A 26,705-nucleotide genomic window follows, 5' to 3' on the forward strand; every position below is an offset into this window, starting at 1 on the left:
ATGAACAAAAATCTTGGAAACAGAATGGAGAAAATACAAGAAATGTTTAAGAAGGACCTAGAAGAACTAAAGAGCAAACAAAAAATGATGAACATCAAAATAAATGAAATTAAAAATTCTCTAGGAGGAATCAATAGCAGAATAACTGAGGCAGAAGAATGGATAAGTGGCCTGGAAGATAAAATAGCTGAAATAACTACTTCAGAGCAGAATAAAGAAAAAAGAATGAAAAGAATTGGGGACAGTCTCAGAGACCTCTGGGACAACATTAAATGCACCAACATTCGAATTATGGGCATCCCAGAAGAAGAAGAGAAAAAGAAAGGGACTGAGAAAATATTTGAAGAGATTATAGTTGAAAACTTCCCTAATATGGGAAAGGAAATAGTTAATCAGGTCCTGGAAGCACAGAGAGTCCCATACAGGAAAAATCCAAGGAGAAACACGCCAAGACACATATTAATCAAACTGTCAAAAATTAAATATAAAGAAAACATATTAAAAGCAGCAAGGGAAAAACAACAAATAACACATAAGGGAATCCCCATAAGGTTAACAGCTGATCTTTCAGCAGAAACTCTGCAAGCCAGAAGGGAGTGGCAGGATATACTTAAAGTGATGAAGGAGAAAAACCTACAACCAAGACTAATCTACCCAGCAAGGATCTCATTCAGATTTGATGGAGAAATTAAAACCTTTACAGACAAGCAAAAGCTGAGAGAGTTCAGCACCACCAAACTAGCTTTACAACAAATGCTAAAGGAACTTCTCTAGGCAAGAAACACAAGAGAAGGAAAACACCTACAATAACAAACCCAAAACATTTAAGAAAATGGGAATAGGAACATACATATCGATAATTACCTTAAATGTAAATGGATTAAATGCTCCCACCAAAAGACACAGACTGGCTGAATGGATACAAAAACAAGACCCATATATATGCTGTCTACAAGAGACCCACTTCAGACCTAGAGACACATACAGACTGAAAGTGAGGGGACGGAAAAAGATATTCCATGCAAATGGAAATCAAAAGAAAGCTGGAGTAGCAATTCTCATATCAGACAAAATAGACTTTAAAATAAACACTATTACAAGAGACAAAGAAGGACACTATATAATGATCAAGGGATCGATCCAAGAGGAAGGTATAACAATTGTAAATATTTATGCACCCAATATAGGAGCACCTCAATACATAAGGCAAATACTAACAGCCATAAAAGGGGAAATCGACAGCAACACAATCATAGTAGGGGACTTTAACACCCCACTTTCAACAATGGACAGATCATCCAAAATGAAAATAAATAAGGAAACACAAGCTTTAAATGATACATTAAACAAGATGGACTTAGTTGATATTTATAGGACATTCCACCCAAAAACAACAGAATACACATTTTTCTCAAGTGTTCATGGAACATTCTCCAGGATAGATCATATCTTGGGTCACAAATCAAGCCTTGGCAAATTTAAGAAAATTGAAATCATATCAAGTATCTTTTCCGACCACAACGCTATGAGACTAGATATCAATTACAGGAAAAGATCTGTAAAAAATACAAACACATGGAGGCTACACAATACACTACTTAATAACGAAGTGATCACTGAAGAAATCAAAGGGGAAATCAAAAAATACCTAGAAAGAAATGACAATGGAGACATGACGACCCAAAACCTATGGGACGCAGCAAAAGCAGTGCTAAGAGGGAAGTTTATAGCAATACAAGCCTACCTCAAGAAACAGGAAACATCTCGAATAAACAACCTAACCTTGCACCTGAAGCAATTAGAGAAGGAAGAACAAAGAAACCCCAAAGCTAGCAGAAGGAAAGAAATCATAAAGATCAGATCAGAAATAAATGAAAAAGAAATGAAGGAAGCAATAGCAAAAATCAATGAAACTAAAAGCTGGTTCTTTGAGAAGATAAACAAAATTGATAAACCATTAGCCAGACTCATCAAGAGAAAAAGGGAGAAGACTCAAATCAATAGAATTAGAAATGAAAAAGGAGAAATAACCACTGACACTGCAGAAATACAAAAGATCATGAGAGATTACTACAAGCAACTCTATGCCAATAAAATGGACAACCTGGAAGAAATGGACAGATTCTTAGAAATGCACAACCTGCCGAGACTGAACCAGGAAGAAATAGAAAATATGAACAGACCAATCATAAGCACTGAAATTGAAACTGTGATTAAAAATCTTCCAACAAACAAAAGCCCAGGACCAGATGGCTTCACAGGTGAATTCTATCAAACATTTAGAGAAGAGCTAACACCTATCCTTCTCCAACTCTTCCAAAATATTGCAGAGGGAGGAACACTCCCCAACTCATTCTACGAGGCCACCATCACCCTGATACCAAAACCAGACAAAGATGTCACAAAGAAAGAAAACTACAGGCCAATATCACTGATGAACATAGATGCAAAAATCCTCAACAAAATACTAGCAAACAGAATTCAACAGCACATTAAAAGGATCATACACCATGATCAAGTGGGGTTTATCCCAGGAATGCAAGGATTCTTCAATATACGCAAATCAATCAACGTGATACATCATATTAACAAACTGAAGGAGAAAAACCATATGATCATCTCAATAGATGCAGAGAAAGCTTTCAACAAAATTCAACACCCTTTTATGATAAAAGCCCTGCAGAAAGTAGGCATAGAGGGAACTTTCCTCAACATAATAAAGGCCATATATGACAAACCCACAGCCAACATTGTCCTCAATGGTGAAAAACTGAAACCATTTCCACTAAGATCAGGAGCAAGACAAGGTTGCCCACTCTCACCACTATTATTCAACATAGTTTTGGAAGTGTTAGCCACAGCAATCAGAGAAGACAAAGAAATAAAAGGAATCCAAATCGGAAAAGAAGAAGTAAAGCTGTCACTGTTTGCAGATGACATGATACTATACATAGAGAATCCTGAAGATGCTACCAGAAAACTACTAGAACTAATCAATGAATTTGGTAAAGTAGCAGGATACAAAATTAATGCACAGAAATCTCTTGCATTTCTATACACTAATGATGAAAAATCTGAAAGTGAAATCAAGAAAACACTCCCGTTTACCATTGCAACAAAAAGAATAAAATATCTAGGAATAAACCTACCTAAGGAGACAAAAGACCTGTATGCAGAAAATTATAAGACACTGATGAAAGAAATTAAAGATGATACAAATAGATGGAGAGATATACCATGTTCTTGGACTGGAAGAATCAACATTGTGAAAATGACTCTACTACACAAAGCAATCTACAGATTCAATGCAATCTCTATCAAACTACCACTGGCATTTTTCACAGAACTAGAACAAAAAATTTCACAATTTGTATGGAAACACAAAAGACCCCGAATAGCCAAAGCAATCTTGAGAACGAAAAATGGAGCTGGGGGAATCAGGCTCCCTGACTTCAGACTATATTACAAAGCTACAGTAATCAAGACAGTTTGGTACTGGCACAAAAACAGAAATACCGATCAATGGAACAGGATAGAAAGCCCAGAGATAAACCCACGCACATATGGTCACCTTATCTTTGATAAAGGAGGCAAGCATATACAGTGGAGAAAAGACAGCCTTTTCAATAAGTGGTGCTGGGAAAACTGGACAGCTACATGTAAAAGTATGAAATTAGAACACTCCCTGACACCATGCACAAAAATAGACTCAAAATGGATTAAAGACTTAAGTGTAAGGTCAGACACTATCAAACTCTTAGAGGAAAACATAGGCAGAACACTCTATGACATAAATCACAGCAAGATTCTTTTTGACCCACCTCCTAGAGAAATGGAAATAAAAACACAAATAAACAAATGGGACCTAATGAAACTTAAAAGCTTTTGCACAGCAAAGGAAACCATAAACAAGACCAAAAGACAACCCTCAGAATGGGAGAAAATATTTGCAAATGAAGCAACTGACAAAGGATTAATCTCCAAAATATATAAACAGCTCATGCAGCTCAATATTAAAAAAACAAACAACCCAATCCAAAAATGGGCAGAAGACCTAAATAGACATTTCTCCAAAGAAGATATACAGATTGCCAACAGACACATGAAAGAATGCTCAACATCTTTAATCATTAGAGAAATGCCAATCAAAACTACAATGAGATATCATCTCACACCGGTCAGAATGGCCATCATCAAAAAATCTAGAAACAATAAATGCTGGAGAGGGTGTGGAGGAAAGGGAACACTCTTGCACTGTTGGTGGGAATGTAAGTTGATACAGCCACTATGGAGAAGAGTATGGAGGTTCCTTAAAAAACTACAAATAGAACTACCATACGACCCAGCAATCCCACTACTGGGCATATACCCTGAGAAAACCATAGTTCAAAAAGCATCATGTACCAAAATGTTCATTGCAGCTCTATTTACAATAGCCAGGACATGGAAGCAACCTACGTGTCCATCATCGGATGAATGGATAAAGAAGATGTGGCACATATATACAATGGAATATTACTCAGCCATAAAAAGAAATGAAATGGAGGTATTTGTAATGAGGTGGATAGAGTTAGAGTCTGTCATACAGAGTGAAGTAAGTCAGAAAGAGAAAAACAAATACAGTATGCTAACACATATATATGGAATCTAAGGGAAAAAAAAAAAGGCCATGAAGAACCTAGTGGCAAGACAGGAATAAAGACACAGACCTACTAGAGAATGGACTTGAGGATATGGGGAGGGGGAGGGGTGAGATGTGACAGGGTGAGAGAGTGTCATGGACATATATACACTACCAAACGTAAAATAGATAGCTAGTGGGAAGCAGCCGCATAGCACAGGGAGATCAGCTCGGTGCTTTGAGACCACCTAGAGGGGTGGGATGGGGAGGGTGGGAGGGAGGGAGATGCAAGAGGGAAGAGATATGGGAACATATGTATATGTATAACTGATTCACTTTGTTATAAAGCAGAAACTAACACACCATTGTAAAGCAATTATACTTCAGTAAAGATGTTTAAAAAAATGTATTCAGTGTTCAAGGCATATTGTGTTTATATGTGTATGTGTGTTTATACTTGATGCTGGATTTTAAAAATCACTTATATGTCATGTTATGATAGTTATGCAACCAATTTGATTCTAATTCATCTTTTTTTAATATATTATTATTTTTATTGATTTTAGTATAGTATTTTAAAATACATTTATTTATTTATTTATTTATTATTTTTGGCTGTGTTGGGTCTTCATTGCTGTGCACGGGCTTTCTCTAGTTGTGGCGATCGGGGGCTGCTCTTCGTTTCGGTGCACGGGCTTCTCATTGTGGTGGCTTTTCTTGTTGCGGAGCACGGGCTCTAGGCGCGCGGGCTTCAGTAGTTGTGGCACGTGGGCTCAGTAGTTGTGACTCGTGGACCCTAGAGCGCAGGCTCAGTAGTTGTGGTGCACGGGCTTAGTTGCTCTGCGGCATGTGGGATCTTCCCGGACCAGGGCTTGAATCCATGTCCCCTGCATTGGCTGGCGGATTCTTAACCATTGCTCCACCAGGGAAGTCCTCTAATTCCTCTTTATGTGAATTATTATGTGTGCTAGATAGGCGTCTTGTAAAAGATCATGTATTTCCAAATCAATTTTCACTGCAAAGTAAAGGAGCTGTTACAGTGGAGGATTACTGGACTGAATGGCAATATTATGACATAGTATGAGTGTGTTTCATGTTTGGTAATTGCAATCATTGTTGCTTTTGTTGTGGTCATCCATGTACAATGCTTGGTGTCAGTCTATTTATCTCTTGTAAAAATAAAATACAGTGTGTGTGTGTGTGTGGAAAAAAAAAAAAAAAAGAAACACTAAAGAAAGCACAAGTGTACTAAGAATATAAATAAGAGACAAGTGTGACCTATAAAAATATCATAGAACAAAAAAAAAAAAAAAAAAAAAAAAAAAAAAAAAAACTGGGAGAGGGGTTAATAGAGAGCCTAATATTATGTAAGCAGATACAAATGGGTAAAAAAGGCATTCTTACAATGAACGCCTACCAGAGCAGCAAGGGAGTTAGAGCAGCTGGAAAGATCTACATTACACTCCAAAGCAGAGAGGCCAAGCTACAGCCTGTGGACCACATCTGGGCACTGTCTGCTTTTGTACAGCCCACAAACTAAGAATGGTTATTATATTTGTAAACGGTTGGAAAAAAATCAAAAGAAGAATAATATTTCATGACACATGAAAATGATCTGAAATTCAAATTTCAGTGCCCATAAATAAAGTTTTATTGGAACACGGAAAAAAAAAAAAAAAAAAAAAAAAAAAAGATCATGTATTTCATTATTTTTTGGTATATTTATCTATTGACGGAAGAGCAAAAGTAAGAAATAACTACTTACATGTAGTTACTAATATAGGTATTACATAGTTTGCGTTTTACATGTTTGTGAAGTGATGTTATTTTGAAAATGGAGACAAGCATTTCTTCCCATTTCTTCTGAAACAGAATCTTAGGAAACCTCAGAAGTTATGGAGAAATCTTTAGAAAGTTAGGAAACTGATGGATGAAAGGAGGTACTGAAGTGATTGCATCTAATTTCTTGCCGTAGATGTTTTATCAACAGGACACGTAGCATTTTGGTTTGCCAAGTTTTAATGAGGTGCTTTTAAGAAGTAATTAGTTGGTCTCCAAGATTATAATTACACCATCCCTATAATGTTTAACATGAAGCTGATTTATGAATAAAGATGAGTTAAACAATACATGATAAAAAGAAACTGAGAATTGGCATAATAATGAAAAATTCTGAATACATGTACATATTTCAGTTTTACAACACACTATAACCACTGTTTCATCCACAAGTAGGATATGCCAGTTTTCCTTCCTGACAGGTTGTTCGAAATGTATGATTTGGTGTCCTTCGTTTATATCCACGTTTACACGTAAATTCAACAGTGTCATCTGTTTTAGAATAAAGTTTTTTATCACGTCTCCATTTTAACTGGATGTTATGTTTTTTCATAATTTCTTCTGAAATTACACATGCATCTGAAGTTAAAAAAAAATAAACATAAACCGTTAAGTGGTATACAAATATTTTCCACAGAATTTCAGGCTTTCAAGTAGAATCTCCTGCTCTGGTCCAAAAATTCCTTCTCAAAACCTTTTACAAACCAACTCATTGAAAATCCAGTATGTAGTTTCCATCATTTTAAACAGTTAATGTTGTAAGAATGAGGTACTATTTTTAGTGTAATAATTCAATGTTATAATCAAAGATTCATAATGTCAGTTATCATATGAAGAGCTTTCATTAAGGAATCTTTTGTTGCTATTGTTGCTTGAACAGGAAATTTTCAAACTTTATTTCCACACATATTATTTTTTGGTAGTCAGGCATGCCACAGAATGGTTGGTAGTTAATCCATGAAAATTCTATTATAAACAGCTAAACATCATACTCAGTACACCGATTTTCCAAGGATCCACAAGAAGACTGAAATATTTACCTAAGCACTTTGGTGGTTCTGACCACTCTCCATTCTGACATACTATGTGTTTGTTTCCCTGAAGTTCATAGTAGGACTGGCATTGGTACTCAACTGTCGATCCTGGAGGATATACTGGTGCCGGGAATGAGGTAATGTCTCCGTTGTCTATTGGTGGGGGAGGCCCACATTTTCCTTGAGAGTCTAAAAAATACGTTGTTTGATTTATTTAAAGAGAAAAAAAAGAAAAAGAAATCCCACGGTTTAAAATAAAAAGATAAAAATGTAGCGTAATATGTAATAACCAGGCTTGTGATTTCTGATGACAGAAATGATTTATTGAAGAAATTTTAATCACTTAAATGAAAAGGCACATTTTTAAGTCCCTAGTTTTACCCCACATGAAAGTACCCATAATACATTAACAAATATGTCTGCTTTGCAGTGTTCTGGTATTAAAACATGTTTTCTTAGTGAATATATGATGGACAGATGGATAGCTAAGATAAAAAAAATTATCCTTGTATACAACATACATCAGTGTCTATTGAATCTCTAGTCATATTTATTGATTTTCATTTTTATTACAAAACGAACATTAGCCCCCTCAGCTGCTTTTATAAAAGTCAAAGAATTACAGATTTCAATAGTGGGAGAGGGAATGCTGTCTTCCTTTTCTGAACAAGATGAGGTAGAAATATTTCTGCTTATTGCATCTGTTCTGTATTCTTTCTGCTAACTAAAAATCCTGAACATATTATAATAAACCAACTCAGGAGCCTGTGAAAGATGTAGAGAAGATATTAATCTGGTTAGAGACATTGGGATTCAAGGAATTACACTCCAGAGACTTGTTTGGGTTTTCCTTTTCCCTTCTTTGTATCCTGGATGGACCACTGAGCCTGCAACCCAGAAATGATAGCAAGTTCAGAAAGAAAAAAAAAAAAAACAGTCCCAAGAAGCACTTGGTCTCTTTAAGCAAAGTCCCAGGAAAGTATCAGCATAGTAAGACAGAAACAGTTTTTACAATCCTGACTTTCTCGAGAAATACACCATAGAACCTAAGACCAACCCTTCCCCGCCTTGATCAGCAGGGGCCAAGTGAGGAATCCAGACTTCCACCCACATGGTGAGGGAACAAGACACCTCTCCCCTTTCTCCAGGAGTCAGTGGAGGCCAGGTGGGACCCCTGGACTTGCACCCTGCATGGCAGTAAGGGAGGTCTGATAAATAAAAGATTTCAATAAAATCCTTAATCTCAAAACATAATACCCAAAATGTCCAGAATACAGTTGATCATCACTCATCATACCAAGGATGAGGAAAACCTCAAAAGAGAAAAAACAATCAAAAGAAGACAACACTGAGATGACATACATATTGAAATTATTGGACAATGGTTTTTAAAAATCCAGTCAAATTGATAGAACTGGAAAATAGAGTAATATAATTTTTTAAAAAAACACACTGGATAGGCTCAATAATACATTGCAGATGGCAGAAGGATAAATAAACTTGACTATAGGCTAACTTTGAAAAGAGTCATGTACCAAAATGTTCATTGCAGCTCTATTTACAATAGCCAGGACATGGAAGCAACTGAAGTGTCCATCAACAGATGAATGGATAAAGAAGATGTGGCACATATATACAATGGAATATTACTCAGCCATAAAAAGGAATGAAACTGAGTTATTTGTAATGAGGTGGATGGACCTAGAGACTGTCATACAGAGTGAAGTAACTCAGAAAGAGAAAAACAAATACCATATGCTAACACATATATATGGAATCTAAAAAAAAAAAAAAAAAGGTCATGAAGAACCTAGGGGCAAGAAGCGAATAAAGATGCAGACTTACTAGAAAATGAACTTGAGGATACGGGGAGGGGGAAGGGGAAGCTGTGACAAAGTGAGAGAGTAGCATTGACATATATACACTACCAAATGTAAAATAGATAACTAGTGGGAAGCAGCTGCATAGCACAGAGAGATCAGCTCGGTGTTTTGTGACCACCTAGAGGGGTGGGATAGGGAGGGTGGGAGGGAGGGAGATGCAAGAGTGAAGAGATACGGAGACATATGTATATGTATAACTGATTCACTTTGTTATAAAGCAGAAACTAACACACCATTGTAAAGCAATTATACTCCAATAAAGATGTTAAAAAAATTAAAAAGAAAAAAAAAGAAAATAGACTGAAAAGAAAATGGACAGAGCTTCAGGAACCCATGGGAAAATAGCAAAAGATTGGAGACCCAGAAAATGAAAAGAAAGGGGATGAGATGAAAAAAAAATGTAAAAATAATGGTTGAAAATTTCTGAAATAGGGCATAAGGCACACATCTACATAATAAAACAACTGAGTGAATTCCAAACAGGATAAAACCAAAGAAATTAATGTCAAGATACATCAAAATCAAATTGCTGGAAATTAAAGAAAAAGAAAAAAATCTCAAAAGAGCTAGATAGATATTATGCAATACTTATATGGAAAAAGGATTAAAAAAACTGGTAGGATTTTCATCCATGACCATAGATCCAGAAAGAAGTGACATCATTTTTTCAGTGCTGTAAGAAAAGAATTGTCAACCCGAAATTCTGTATCGAGTGAAGTATATTTTAGGATTAAAGGGAGAAAGAAAGACATTCCCAGACAAAGAAAACTGAGAGAATTTGTCTCTAGCAGACCTATACCTAAAGAATTGCTAAAGCAATTTTTCAAATATAAAGGAAACTAGAAAAGGGATTGAGACTTTAGGAAGGAAGAAAAAACAATGGAATTGATTTTTAAAAGTAAGGGTAAATATAATAAGAATATTTTTTCCCTAATGATTTTGTTAAATTATGTGTAAAATTATGTCATTTGACATGTTGCTCAATGTATATAGAGAGAATACTAAAGACATTTATGTTAAAATATGGGGAGATAAAAAGAATCTAAATGGAAGTAAGGTTTCCACATTTCACCTGAAGTGGTAAAATGTCAATCCAAGTAGGGAGTGATAAGCCGCTTATGTGTATCTTAATATTTGGAGCAACCACTAATAAAAACATGCCAAGACATATACTCCAAAGCAATGCAGATGTATAAAAATTAAGTTATTTATAATGTTCAAAAATCCACAGGGAAGACAAGAAAAGGAAATGGGGATGAGAAACTGAGGAAACACACACAAAACAAATAATAAAATTGCTGACATTGTCTCTGTTATGTTAATAGATATTTTCAATGTAAATAGCCTTAATATATCAGTGAAAAGACTGAAAATGGCAGGGTGGACACATAAACGAGATTAATCTATATGCTGTCTACAAGAAAATCACTCCAAACATGAAAACATGTTCAAGTGGAAGACTGCAAAAAATACATACCAGGAAAAAGTTAACTTGAAAAACTATAAGTGGCTAATATATTTCTTGGTTTGGATTCCCTTACTTCCTGAACTCTAAACACTGAAGTGTCCCAGGACCAAGTTCTCAGACTTTTTTTTTTTTATATGTACACTAATTCCCTGAATGAGTTCAGCTAGTAACATACCTTTAAATATCATGAATATGCTGAAGATGCCCAAATTTAAGTCACATTCTGTGATCAGGCCCTGGCTGCCTGTATTCCATGTCTCAAAGTGGAATTTCTTGGGCTGTCAAATGTACTTACGGTATCGTCAACACATTTATTCACCAGGAAGTAACTGAATGTCTAATATTTAAGATAAGAAATGTTCCAAGATTCCAACTGTTCAAATCTGGTCAACTCTTTCATACAATAAATATGTCAGATTGCTTATTCAGTCCGCAAAAGACCTGGATTTTAAGCACCTTCATTTTTATTTGCAACAAAAAAATTCCATAAGAACTACTTCATTATACATTTATATCAACATATTTTGTCCCTAATATATTCTCTAAAATTGGGGGGGGGGGTGGCGGTGTAAGATACTCTACCTTTGCATTGAGGTGGTTTTGTCCAAGTTCCATTTAAACATATCACATCTACCGCCCCAAAAAGGTCATAAGGCCTGATGCATTCGTAATGTACTCTCTCACCATTTTGATATCTAGACCTCTGTTTTTGTATAATAGCATTTTCCACTTTGGGTGGATTCACACAGGAAACATCTAGATAGAAAGAAAAATAGTATCTCTAATATAATGATCAATATGAACAGCAAGCTAACAAGGGGGGTGTCACATATATTCCATGGTCATTTAAAATCAAGAGTTAATCTGTCATGAAAGACTGCTAATTTTAATAAATTTACATGTAAGTTTGAGGATAAGGAGATAAAGCAATATTTTTTAGTACAAATTAAGCTTCTGTATCTTAAATCTCTCCCCCATCCTTCACTAGACGGTTGATACACATTTTTTAGGCCAGTGAAAATGAAAGCTTTTCTGGACATCTTTTTCTGAGTTTAGTAAAATAAGTGTTATAAATTATATAAATTCAAAATGAATTTATAAACCATAAGAAAATCATAATAAAAGATCATTTGACATCAGGATTCGGTTTATAGTCATCCTGTTTATGAACTGTAACTTTAGGCCCTTAGGAAAATAAACACATTAGGTACTTCTTTAAAGGCTTGATCAAGAGTTAGCACACTTTGAAGAATACCGTAGTTGAAAGAAGAAGATGATTAATTAAAAGATCCAAACAAAGATCTGGAAAAATAACAGAAAAATAAATGTATGTATTTATTAAAATGCTCTTTAATAATATATTTTTGCAAATGCTTCTGTATACAACAATGAGTAATGTGTAATTCATCAGTGAGATTCAGGTGGATGTAAAGTACAATATGCTGTAGCTATGGTACCTAAACTGAAATGTGCATAGAATCCCTTGGGAATCTTAAAAACAGTTTCAGGGTTCCATCCCCAGAGTTTTTGATACAACAGGTATGAGTGAGCCTGTGAATCTGTGCTTGCATGTCTGATAACCTTCCAGAATATGCTAAGACTGCTGTGTCAGGGGCTGTGCTTTGAGAATTATTGGGCTACAAGACTGAGCACTTGAGTACACAATTCCATCCCTTTTTATGTTCAGGCATAAACCTTCTTTGACTTGGCCTGAAAATAATCTGTGTCCATTTTATGATGGTAGAGGCACTTTTCTGTATTATGTTACTTAAGATACTTTAATAAATAAAGTTTTAAATTTTACCAAAGTACCTCTGCATGCTGGCCTTCCTATCCATTTGCTCTTAATACACTGTACAGTATTGGCTCCATCCAACTGATAATATTGTAGACATTTAAAAGCCACCTGTTCTCCTGACCTATATGATTTCTTCTTCCGGTCTATGAGTACAGCATCATTAAAGCTGGGTACGTTAAAACAATCTGTGTCTGAAAAAAAAAAAAAGTATTTGTTTAGTACATCTTTAAAAATAATCGTGGCCAATAATTATATTCTAGAAAAATAGATATGTACATATCAAACTAATGAATACTGTACAATATTTCTCTTACAACTTAAAACAAATGTTAGAAGTCTTGACTTAGTTACATTGAATGTGTCTATATTCATCAAAACTATAACATGGGAATGGTGATATTCAAAGAGACAGGGATGCCTTTGATGCTTGAGACCATACTTCTCACATTTAAATTATTTTTCCCCATCACAGGTCACCTACATTATGGATGTTTCTTTTTTTTGCTTCTATAAAAATCTGTTCCCTTGAATTACGTCAAATATCTTAGAAAATTGTATATTATAAAGAAATAATTGATAAATTAACAGTAAATTGAGTGCTGATAAGACTGATGAGCAGGGGCCAGCTATGTTATAGGAACAGAGACCAGAAGTCTGAGAATGTGTATCAGAGGATGTCCAAAGTGTACACAAGATGATGTGATAGTGAGATAATTTAGTTCATGAATCAAACTTTTATTATTACTAGGGTTATTAATTCTCTACCAGAATCCAGAACTTTCCAAAGACACCTTGTTTAGTTCTAGAATTACAGCTTAGTTTCATACTTGTGCCATTTATGTCCTGAATTAAAGATATTTATCAGCCTTAGAATAAAATGAAATATACTATACTTATGCATTCTGGTGGAAGGGACCATTTTCCTCCTAAACATCTTATAGATGCAGGTCCATCGATCCCAAAACCTTCATCACAGTTGTATATAACTTCTTCTCCATGTTGGTAACTGTCTTTCTCATTAGATACAACACCATTCTGAATCAAAGGTGGAAATCCACAAGGAAGTCCTAGGAATAAATGAAAGAACGATTTCATGTTTCACTAACTCTGAAATTTAATTTGATGTACTGCTTGCCATATTTGGTAGTTTTACTTGAAAATAATAAATGATTATACAGGAACTTCCATCACATTGCAGAGAAGTGCACAAAGGCACCCAAAAATCACCATTCTGGTGTGTTTCCAGCTATCCACTGAACAAGAACTTGAAACTAAAAATACCAATATATTTATAAAAGAGACTATCAGTGCATCTCTAAGCAATTATGATTAATAAAAGAAAACACACTGAGACTTCATCATCTTAAGAAAAGTACTATATATTGTAAGACATCAAAAGGGACATTGTAGGAAGAACATAAGTTTTTTTGAAAAAACTTGGTGGCAACGCATACACTGAAACTTATATGAATAAGTAGGAATATAAATAGGTTTAACTATATGAATAGGTAGGTTTACTTTTTTTACACATACAGTGTTAATACAAAAGAAAGTGCCAGATTTAAAAGTGATTCTATACTGAACTGATGAAATTAACAGAAAATGAATATACAAAAATTGATTAAATGTATAAAAATATAAATTATATATTAATACATAAATGACCTATAAATATATAAATAATTGATATATTTAGGAATCTAAAGGATTCTGTTCCATGACTTTGATGATAATTGATGAGTAAAGAATGGTACTGAAAATAGAATTTTGGTTTGCATACTGTCCTCACCTACACAATGAGGTGGAGAACTCCACTTTCCCATGTGGCATGTTATCACATTTTCTTCGGATAGCCTGAAGCCATCTTCACAGGTATAACTTAACTTGGTGCCATGCGCATAAAGCTTGGGTGCAAATGTTTCTCTCCTTTCTTCTGCAGAGCTAGATGATTTAATCGTTCCATGGTCTACTTGAGGTGGTTGAGAACATGGAAGTTTTTCTACATGAAAAACAGAGATCAAAGGGTAAAGTATAAGTATAATGTTTAAATTAAAAATACATTAAAATAAGAATAATTTGAACAAGTTAAGGAATTTTAAAGCTGAAAAATATTTGAAACTTGCAAGGTATTTGTCTCCATAAACACTATGCTACTATCCACTTGTTCAGTATGCCCCTTCATCCTTTTTAAAAATTTATCTTTATTGAAATATATTTGATGTATAATAGTATGTTAGGGAGAGGAGTCAAGATGGTGGACCAGGAGGACACGGAATTCACGTCTCCTCACAACTAGGGCACCTACCAGGCACCAGTGGGGGACCACGGACACCTAAGCGGATGGGAGGAACCCCCAGCAACCAGGTAGGACGTGGGTCATGGGGGGAGTGAGGGGGGAGGAGAAGTGGAGGTGGGACGGGACTGGCGCCCCTGAGGGGTGGCTGGGGGAGGGGAAGGGATCCCTTGCCCAAAGGGGGAAATTGGGGAACCATTGGGAGGGCAGAGGATCAAAAGGGAGTGTGGCCAGGTTTCCCCTGCCCTCTTGGGCCTCCAGGAGGCTACTGAGATCCCGGGCCTGATCCTCTGCCCACCTAGGCCCCCTCCAGCTGTGCAGGTCCTGAGAGAGTGGGAGGGTGGGAAGGGGGAGCAAAAGTAAAGGCTGGACCTCTGGGACTGGCACCCCTGAGGGGCGGCTTGGGGAGGGGAGGAGTTCCTACACCCAGCGAGACCCACCAACAGTCAGGGGTCCAGCAGGAATGGGGGAGACTCTGGGGGAGACATGGGGGTACACAGAGGAATGGAAGGGAACGGGGCCAGCACTTTCCCTGTCCACTTAGGCACTGAGGAGCCTGTTGGGCTCCCGGGCCTAATCCACTGTCTTTGGAGCCTCCCTCCTGCAGCTCAGAGCCCAAGCCCCGCCCCTTCACTCCATCCAGGGCCCTACCTCTATAATTGGAGAACCCCTCTGAGACCCCCCTCCAACCACGCTGGGCCTAAATCCAACCCACACACACTCACCCAGGGCCTTACCTCCAAACTCTGGAACTCCACACTCCATAGGCAGTCCTTTAGACTTGCTGTCTCTCTGCTTCCACTTGAATGATGCCCTGCCTAGGCCCCACCCCCAAGGCCTTTTCTGGCTGCATGGGTCCTGGGCCTACGCTCCGCCCCATGCTCAAACATCAGCCTCCCTGCCTAGGTCCCACTCCACCTTAAACCCCACCCCTGCCTAAGTTCCATCTCTGCCTAAACACCTACCCCCCATAGCCAAGGTTTTTTCTTTTACTTTTTTCTTTTTTTCTTCCTTTCTTTTTTTTTTCTTTTTTCTTTTTTCCTCTTGTAGATTGGGCTTCTGTTTTACCTTGTTGTTGATTCATTTATATTTTTATTTTTTCCAATAAATCTTTTATTTTTCTAATTTTATTTTATTCTTTATACTTTGTTATTGTTCTGCTCCTTTTGGCTTGTTCCCCGCCCTCCCCCCCTTTTTCTTTCTGTTGTGGTTTTGTTTTACTTTATTGCAGTTGTTTCAATTGTATTTTTATTTTTCCTAATATAGTTTTTATCTTTCTAATTTTATTCTGATTTTTAGTCTTTGTTATTGTACTGCTCCTTTCTTTTATCTTTTTCCTTTTTTTTTTTGCCTTGCCATGTGGCTTGCAGGATCTTGGTTCCCAGGCCAGACGTTGGGCCCAAGTTCCTGTGGTGGGAGCTCTGAGTCCAAAACTCTGAATAACAGAGAACCTCAGACCCCAGGGAATATTAATCGGAATGAGGCCTCCCAGAGGTCCTCATTTTGGCACCAAGACCTGGCTCTATCCAACTGCCTGCAAACTCCAGTGCTGGATGCCTCAGGCCAAATAGCCAGTAAGACAGGAATACAGCCCCACCCATCAAAAAAAAACACAAAAAACAAAAAGAAACGACAAAAAGTTATGTTACAGATGAAGGAGAAAGGTAAAAACCTACAAGACCAAATAAGTGAAGATGAAAGAGGCAATCTACCTGAAAAAGAATTCAGAGTAATGATAGTAAAGATGATCCAATATCTTGGGCACAGAATGGAGAAAATACAAGAAAAATTTAACAAGGATCTAGAAGAACTAAAGAGCAAACAAACAGTGATGAACAGCACAATAACTGAAATTAAAAATACTCTAGAAGGAAGCAATAGCAGAATAACTGAAGCAGAAGAACAGATAAGTGACCTGGAAGATAAAATGGTGGAAATAACTGCAGCAGAGCAGAATAAAGACAAAAGAATGAAAAGAATTGCAGACAGTCTCAGAGATCTCTGGGGCAACATTAAATGCACCAATATTGGAATTATAGGGGTCCCAGAAGAAGAAGAGAAAAAGAAAGGGTCCAAGAAAATATTTGAAGAGACTATAGTCAAAAACTTCCCTAACATAGAGAAGGGAATAGTCAATCAAGTCCAGGAAGCACAGAGAATCCCATACAGGATAAACCCAAAGAGAAACACACTGAGACACATATTAATCAAACTATCAAAAATTAAATACAAAGAAAAAATATTAAAAGCAGCAAGGGAAAAACAACAAATAACATACAAGGGAATCCCCATAAGGTTAACAGCTGATCTTTCAGCAGAAACTCTGCAAGCCAGAAGGGAGTGGCAGAACGTATTTAAAATGATGCAAGGGAAAAACCTACAACCAAGATTACCTGCCAAGGATCTCACTCAGATTCAATGGAGAAATCAAAAGCTTTACCAACAAGCAAACGCTAAGAGAATTCAGCACCACAAACCAGCTTTACAACAAATGCTAAAGGAACTTCTCTAAGCAGGAAACACAAGAGAAGAAAAAGACCCACAGAAACAAACCCAAATCAATTAAGAAAGTGGTAATAGGAACATACATATCAATAATCACCTTGAATGTAAATGGATTAAATGCTCCAACCAAAAAACACAGACTGGCTGAATGGACACATAAACAAGACCTGTATATATGCTGTCCACAAGAAACCCACTTCAGACCTAGAGACACATACAGACTGAAAGTGAGGGGATGGAAAAAGATATTACATGCAAATAGAAATCAAAAGAAAGCTGCAGTAGCAATATTAATATCAGATAAAATAGACTTTAAAATAAAGACAGTTACAAGAGATAAGGAAGGACACTACATAATAATGATCAAGGGATCAATCCAAGAAGAAAACATAACAATTATAAATATTTATGCACCCAACATAAGAGCACCTCAATACATAAGGCAAATGCTAACAGCCATAAAAGGAGAAATCGACAGTAACACAATAATAGTGGGGGAAATAACATCCCACTTACACCAATGGACAGGTCATCCAGACAGAAAATAAATAACGAAACACAAGCTTTAAATGACACAATAGACCAGGCAGACTTAATTGATATTTTTAGTACATTCCACCCAAAAGCAGAAGAATACATTTTCTTCTCAAGTGCACATGGAACACTCTCCAGAATAGATCACATCTTGGGTCACAAATCAAGCCTTGGAAAATTTAAGAAAATTGAAATCATATCAAGCATCATTTATGACCACAACGCTATGAGATAAGAAATCAACTACAGGACAAAAACAGTAAAAAACACAAATACATGGAGGCTAAACAGTGCACTGCTAAATAATCAAGAGATCACTGAAGAAATCAAAGAGGAAATCAAAAAATCCCTAGAAACAAATGACAACAAAAACATGAGGATCCAAAGCCTACGGGACTCAGCAAAAGCAGTTCTAAGAGGGAAGATCATAGCAATTCAAGCTCACCTCAAGAAACAAGAAAAAACTCAAATGAACAATCTAACCTTACACCTAGAGCAACAAGAAAAAGAACAAAGAAAACCCAAAGTTAGTAGAAGGAAAGAAATCATAAAGATCAGAGCAGAAATAAATGAAATAGAAACAAAGAAAACAATAGCAAAGATGAATAAAACTAAAAGCTGGTTCTTTAAGAAGATAAACAAAATTGATAAACTGTTAGCCAGACTTATCACAAGAAAAAGATAGAGGACTCAAATCAATAAAATTAGAAATGAAAAAGGAGAAGTTACAACAGACACTGCAGAAATACAAAGTATCCTAAGAGACTACTACAAGCAACTCTATGCCAATAAAATGGACAACCTGGAAGAAATGGACAAATTCTTGGAAAAGTAAAACCTTCCAAGACTGAACCAGAAAGAATTAGAAAATATAAACACACCAATCACAGGTAATGAAATTGAAACTGTAATCGATAATTTCCAACAAACAAAAGTCCAGGACCAGATGGTTTCACAGGCAAATTCTATCAAACATTTGGAGAAGAGTTAACACCTATCCTTCTCAAACTCTTCCAAAAAACTGTAGAGGGAGGAACAATCCCAAACTCGTTCTACAAGGTCACCAGCACCCTGATACCAAAACCAGACGAAGATATCACAAAAAAAGAAAATTATAGACCAATATCACTGATGAACATAGATTCAAAAATCCTCAACAAAATACTAGCAAACAGAATCCAGCAACACATTAAAAGGATCATACAGGGCTTCCCTGGTGGTGCAGTGGTTGAGAATCTGCCTGCCAATGCAGGGGACATGGGCTCGAGCCCTGGTCTGGGAAGATCCCACATGCCGTGGAGCAACTAGGCCCGTGAGCCACAACTACTGAGCCTGCGCGTCTGGAGCCTGTGCTCCGCAACAAGAGATGCCGCGATAGTGAGAGGCCCGCACACCGCGATGAAGAGTGGCCCCCACTCGCCGCAACTAGAGAAAGCCCTCGCACAGAAATGAAGACCCAACACAGCCATAAATAATAAAATAAATAAATAAATAAATAAATACCATTCCCTTAAAAAAAAAAGACAAGAATCTGGGTAATAAAATAAAGTCTAAACTTTTTTTTTTTTAAAAAGGATCATACACCATGATCAACTGGGATTTATCCCAGGGATGCAAGGATTCTTCAATATATGCAAAACAATCAATGTGATACACCATATTAACAAACTAAAGAATAAAAACCATATGATCATCTCAATAGATGCAGACAGAGCTTTGACAAAATTCAACACCCATTTATGATAAAAACTCTACAGAGAGTGGGCATAGTGGGAACCTACCTCAACATAGTGAAGGCCATGTACGACAAACCCACAGCAAACATCACTCTCAATGGTGAAAAACTGAAAGCATTTCCTCTAAGATCAGGAACAAGACAAGGATGTCTACTCTCGCCACTATTATTCAACATAGTATTGGAAGTCCTAGCCATGGCAATCAGAGAAGAAAAAGAAATAAAAGGAATACAAATTGGAAAAGAAGAAGTAAAACAGTCACTGTTTGCAGATGACATGATACTATACGTAGAAAATCCTAAAGATGCCACCAGAAAACTACTAGAACTAATCAATGAATTTGGTAAGGTTTCAGGATACAAAATTAATGCACAGAAATCTCTGACCTTCCTATACACTAACAACGAAAGATCAGAAAGTGAAATTAAGGAAACAATCCCATTTACCATTGCAACAAAAAGAATAATATGTCTAGGAATAAACCTACCTAAGGAGGCAAAAGACCCATACTCAGAAAACTATAAAACACTGATGAAAGAAATCAAAGATAACATAAACAGATGGAGAGATATACCATGCTCCTGGATTGGAAGAATCCATATTGTGAAAATGACTATATTACTCAAAGCAATCTGCAGGTTCAGTGCAATCCCTATCAAATTACCAATGGCATTTTTCATAAAACTAAAGAAAGAAATTTTACAATTTGTATGGAAACACAAAGGACCCCGAGTGGCCAAAGCAGTCTTAGGAAAGAGAAACTGAGCTGGAGGAATCAGGCTCTCTGACTTCAGACTATACTACAAAGCTACAGTAATCAAGATGGTATGGTAGTGGCACAAAAACATAAATATAGATCAATGGAACAGGACAGAAAGTCCAGAGATAAACCCATGCACATATGGTCACCTTATCTTTGACAAAGGAGACAAGAATAAACAATGGAGAAAAGTCGGCCTCTTCAATAAGTGGTGCTGGGGAAAATGGACAGCTGCATGTAAAAGAATTAAATTAGAACACGTCCTAACACCATACACAAAAATAAACTCAAAATGTTTTAAGGACCTAAATGTGAAGCCAGACACTATAAAACTCTTAGAGGAAGACATAGGCAGAGCACTCTATGACATAAATCACAGCAAGCTCCTTTTTGACCCACCTCCTAGAGTAAGGAAAATAAAAGCAAAAATAAACAAATGGGACCTAATGAAACTTAGAAACTTTTGCACAGCAAAGGAAACCATAAACAAGACAAGAAGACAGCCCTCAGAATGGGAGAAGATATTTGCAAACGAAGCAACTGACAAGGGATTGATCTCCAAAATTTACAAGCAACTCATGCAGCTCAGTATCACAAAGACAAACCACCCAGTCCAAAAATGGGTGGAAGACCTAAATAGACATTTCTCTGTAGAAGACATGCAGAGGGTCAACAAATACATGAAAAGATACTCAATATTACTAATCGTTGGAGAGATGCAAATCAAAACCACGGTGATGGTCAGAATGGCCATCATCAAAAAATCTAGAAACAATAAGGGGCTTCCCTAGTAGCACAGTGGTTAGGAATCTGCCTGTCAATGCAGGGGACACGGGTTTGATCCCTGGTCTGGGAGGATCCCACATGCCGTGGAGCAACTAAGTCCATGTGCCACAACTACTGAGCCTGCGCTCTAGAGCCCACGAGCCACAACTACTGAAGCCCGCATGCCTAGAGCCCATGTTCCACAACAAGAGAAGCCACTGCAATGAGAAGCCTGCACGCTGCAATGAAGAGTAGCCCCTGCTCGCCGCAACTAGCAAAAGCCCGTGCACAGCAATGAAGACCCAATGCAGCCAAAAATAAATAAATAAACTAAATAAATTTAAAACAAAACAAAAAAACAATAAATGCTGGAGAGGGTGTGGAGAAAAGGGAATCCTCTTGCACTGTTGGTGGGAATGTAAAGTAATACAGCCACTATGGAAAACAGTATGGAAGTTCCTTAAAAAACTAAAAATGGAACTACCATATCACCCACTACTGGGCATATACCCTGAGAAGACCATAATTTGAAGAGATACGTGTACCACAATGTTCATTGCAGCACTATTTACAAAAGCCAGGACATGGAACCAACCTAAATATCCATCAACAGATGAATGGATAAAGAAGATGTGACACATATATACAATGGAATATTACTCAGCCATAAGAAGAACGAAATTGAATTATTTGTAGTGAGGTGGATGGCCTTAGAATCTGTCATACAGAGTGAAGTAAGTCAGAAAGAGAAAAACAAATACCGTATGTTAACGTATATATATGGAACTTAAAGAAGTGGTACTGGTGAACCTAGTGGCAGGGCAGGAACAAGGACGCACAAGTAGAGAATGGACTTGAGAGCATGGGGGTGGGGGGAGGTTGAGATGAAGTGAGAGAGTAGCATTGACATATATACACTACCAAATGTAAAATAGATAGCTAGTGGGAAGCTGCTGCATAGCACAGGGAGATCAGCTCGGTGTTTTGTGACAACCTAGAGGGGTGGGATAGGGAGGGTGGCAGGAAGATTTGGGAGGGAGGGGATATGGGGATGCGTGTATACATGTGGCTGATTCACTTTGTTGTATGGTAGAAACTAGCACAACATTGTAAAGCATTTATACTCCAATAAAGGTGTGAAAAAAATAAATTAAAAAAATATTGTGTTAGTCTCAGGTCTACTACATAATGATTTGACTTTTACACATATTATGAAATGACCAGCAGGATGTCTGATAGCAATCTGTCCCTATACAAAGTTATTATAATATCGTTGACCATATTCCTTATGCTGAATACACATCCCCCTGGCTTCTTTAGAGTCTACGTATATGTGAGACCATGTGGCATTTGTTTTTTTCTACCTGACTTATTTTACTTAACCATAATACACCCTAGATCCATCCATGTTGTTGCAAATGGAAATGTGTCATTTTTATGGCTCAGTAATAGTTCATTCTGTGTGTGTATATATAAAACATCTTCTTAATCCACTCCTCTATCAATGGACACTTAGGTTGATTCCAAACCTTGGCTATTGTAAGTAATGCTGCAATGAACATTGGAGTGCATATATCTTTTCAAATGTTTCTGGTTCCTTTGAATAAATACCCAGAAGTGGAATTGCCAGATCATATGGCAGTTCTATTTTTAGTTTTTTAAGGAAACTCCATACTCTTTTCCATAGTGGCTGCACCAATCTACAATCGCACCAACAGTGCACAAAGATTTCCTTTTCTCCACATCCTCGCCAACACTTGATATTGTCTTTTTGATGACAGCCATTAAGACAGGTGTGAAGGGACATTTCACTGTGGTTGTGACATGCATTTGTCTGACTTTTAGTGATGTTGAGCCTCTCCTCATGTGTCTGTTGGCCATCTGTATGTCTTCTTTGGAAAAAATGTCTATTCAGGTCCTCTGCCCATTTTCTAGTTGAGTTATTTGTTTTTCTGATGTTGGTTGCATTAATTCTTTGTATAGTTTGAATATTAACCCCTTAATGGATATATCCTTTGCAAATATCTTCCTACATTCAGTAGGCTGCCTCTTTCATTTTATTGATCGTTCTTTGCTGTGGAAAAGCTTTCTTATTTTATGCAGTCCCGTTTGCTTATTTTTGCTTTTGTTTCCCTTGCCTGAGGAGACGTATCCAAAAAAAACCAAAAAAACAAAATATTGCTAAAACTGATGTCAAAGAGCATACTGCCTTTGTTTTCTTCTAGAAGTTTTATGGATTCAAGAGTTACAATTAAGTCTTTAATTCATTTTCATTTTATTTTTGTATATTATGTGAGAAAGTAGTCCAGCTTGATTCTTTTGCATGTAACTTATCTGTTTTCCCAACACCATTTACAGAGGCAATCATTTCCCCATGACGTTCTTGCCTCCTTTGTCATAGATTAATTGACCATATAAATGTGGGTATATTACTGGTGTCTCTAATCTGTTCCATAGATCTATGTGTCTGTTTTTGTGCCAATGCCATTCTATTTTGATTACTCTAGCTTTGTAGTATAGTCTGAAGTCAGGGAGCCTGATTCTTCCAGCTCCAGTTTTCTTTCTCAAGATTGCTTTGGCTATTTGTGGTCTTTTGTGCTTCCTTACAAATAAAAAAAAAATTGTTCTAATTCTGTGAAAAATGCCATTGGTAATTTAATAAGGATTGCATTGAATCTGTAGATTGTTTTTAGTAGCATGGTCATTTTAACAATATAAATTCTTCCAGTTCGTGAACATGATATCTTTCCATTTGTTTTGTCATCTTCAATTTATTTCATCAATTTCTTTTAGTTTTCAGAGTACAAGTCTTTTATCTCCTTGGTTAGATTTATTCCTAGCTATTTTATTCTTTTTGATGCAATTGTAAATGGGATTGCTTTCTTGATTTCTCCCTCTAAAACTTTGTTGTTCGGGCATAGAAATGCAACATATTTCTGTATATTAATTTTATACCCTGCAACATTAATGAATTCATTTATTAGTTCTAATAGTTTTTGGTGGTGTTTTTCTATGTATAGTATCATGCTATCTACAGATAGTGATAGTTTTACTTCTTCCTTTCCAATTTGAATTCCTTTTATTTCTTTTCTTGTTTGATTGCTGTGTCTAGGACTTCCAATACTATGTTGAGTAAAATTGGAGAGAGTGGGCATCCTTGTCTTGTTCCTGGTTTAGAGGAAATGCTTTTAGCTTTTCACCGTTGAGTATGACATTGGCAGGACGTTTGTCATATATGGCCTTTATTATGTTTAGGTATGTTTCCCCTCTACCCACTTCACTGAGAGATTTAACATAAATAGATATTAAATTTTGTCAAGAGCTTTTTCTGAATCTATTGAGATAATCATATCATTTTTATTCTTCAATTTGTTGATGTATATCACATTGATTTGCAGATATTGAAACATACTTGAATCCCTCTGAAAAGTCCCACTTGATCATGGTGTATGATCCTTTTAATGTATTGTTGAATTTGGTTTGCTAATATTTGATTGAAGATTTTTACACCTCAGTTCACCAGTGATATTGGCCTGTAATTTTCTTTTTTTTGCACCATCTTTGGTTTTGGTCTCAGGGTGATGCTGAACTTGCAGAATAAGTTCAGAAGTGTTCTTCCTCTTCAAATTTTTTGGAATATTTTGAGAAGAATAGGTGTTAACTCTTTTGTAAATGGCAGAATTCACCTGTGAATCTGTCTGGTCCTGGATTTTTGTTTCTTGGGTTTTAAAATTACTGATTCAATTTTAATTGGTAATCAGTCTGTTCATATTTTCTATATTTCTCCTGATTTATATTTGAGAAATTGTGCATTACATGGAATTTATCAGTTTTTCTTGGTTGTGCATTTTATTGGTGTGTAATTGTTCATAGTAATCTCTTATGGTTCTTTATATTTCTGTGGTATCAGTTGTAGCTTCTCCTCTTTCATTTCTGATTTTATTGAGTCAGACCCTCATCTCTTTTTCTTGATGAGTCTTTCTAAAGGTTTATCAATTGTGTTTATCTTTTCAAATGACTAGCTCTTAGTCTCATTGATATTTTCTATTGTTTTTTAAGCCTCTATTTCATTCATTTCTCCTCTGTATTTATTATTTCTTTCCCTCTACTAACTTTGGGTTTTGTTTACTCTTCGTTTTCTAGTTTCTTTAGGTCTAAGGTTAGATTATTTACTTGGGATTTTTCTTCTTTCCTGAGGTAGGCCTGTATCACTATAAACTTCTCTCTTAGAATTGCTTTTGCTGAGTCCCATAGATGTTGGACCATTGTTTTTTCATTTTCATTTGTCTCCAAGTATTTTTCTTAATATCCTCTTTGATTTCTTCAGTGACCCCTTGGTTGTTTTGTAGCATATTGTTTAACCTCTAACTGTTTGCACTTTTGGGGTTTTTTTCCTGTAGTTGAAGTCTAGTCTCATACATTTGTGGTCAGAAAAGATGCTGGCTATGATTTCAATGTTCTTAACTTTCTTTTGTGGCCAAGATGTAATCTATCCTGGAGAATGTTCCATGTGCACTTGAAAAGAATGTTTATCTGATGGTTTTGGATGGAATGTTCTATATATGTTTAGTAAGTCCATCCGACCTAAAGTTTAAGTCCAATGTTTCTTCACTGGATTTAAACTTGATTTTCTGTCTGGATGACCTGTCCTTAAACGTAACTGGGAAGTTAAAGTCCTCTACTATTGTTTTGTTACTGTCTATTTCTCTGTATGTGTTTGTTAGTATTTTCTTTATGTACTTAGGTGATTCTATGTTGGGTGCATATATATTTAAAACTGTTGCATAATCTCGTTGGATTGGTCCCTTTCTCACTATATAATGTTTTCTTTGTCTCTTGTTTCAGTCTCTGTTTTAAAGTCTATTTTGTCTGATATAAATTTTGCTACCCCAGATTTGTGTTTATTTCTATTTTCATAAAATGCTTTTCTCCATTCCCTCACGTTCAGTCTGAGTGTTTCTTTAGATCTGAAATGAGTGATTATAGGCAGCATATATATGCGTCTTTTTTTTTTTTTAAATCAATTCAGCCAGTCTATGTCTTTTGATTGGAGCATTTTGGTTCATTTATATTTAAAGTAATTATAGATAGGTAAGTACCTATTGCCATTTTGTTAATTGTTTTTTGGTTGTGTTTGTAATTCTTTTTTGTTCCTTTCTTCTGTTCTCTCTTCCTTTGTGATTTAACGACTATCTTTAGTGTTATGTTTGGATTACTTTCTTTTGTGTGTGTGGATCTATTATAGATTTTTTGTTTTGTTGTTACTATTAGATTCATATATAACAACCTATATTCATATGTGGTTATAAGTTGATAGTCTCTTAAGTTCAAACACATTCTAACAACCCTGCATTTCTATTCCCCACCTCATATTTTACATCCTTTTGTTTTATGTTTCTATTAACTACTTATTGTGGATACAGAGGATTTTACTATTTTTGTCTTTTAACCTTCCTACTAGCACCTACT

The 26,705-nt window shown here is 36.2% G+C and overlaps 1 protein-coding gene across 2 annotated transcripts in view; it reads right to left on the reverse strand.

The window, feature by feature from the left end:
• Positions 1-6,622: 6,622 nt before the first annotated feature.
• The window catches only part of CFH (complement factor H), an 84,313-nt gene continuing 64,230 nt past the window's right edge, over positions 6,623-26,705 (reverse strand). For both annotated transcript variants that reach the window (XM_082425425.1, XM_082425426.1), the window contains 6 exons: positions 14,433-14,642; positions 13,537-13,710; positions 12,658-12,834; positions 11,428-11,601; positions 7,501-7,683; positions 6,623-7,039 (listed from right to left, as the gene is read on the reverse strand). In XM_082425425.1, the coding sequence (XP_082281551.1) occupies positions 6,843-7,039; positions 7,501-7,683; positions 11,428-11,601; positions 12,658-12,834; positions 13,537-13,710; positions 14,433-14,642 (1,115 nt within the window). In that variant the 3' untranslated portion in view covers positions 6,623-6,842. The remainder of the gene's footprint in view (positions 7,040-7,500; positions 7,684-11,427; positions 11,602-12,657; positions 12,835-13,536; positions 13,711-14,432; positions 14,643-26,705) is intronic.

This window comes from Balaenoptera physalus (assembly GCF_965194825.1).
Source record: "Balaenoptera physalus genome assembly, chromosome: 1".
NCBI classification, from domain to species: Eukaryota; Metazoa; Chordata; class Mammalia; order Artiodactyla; family Balaenopteridae; genus Balaenoptera; species Balaenoptera physalus.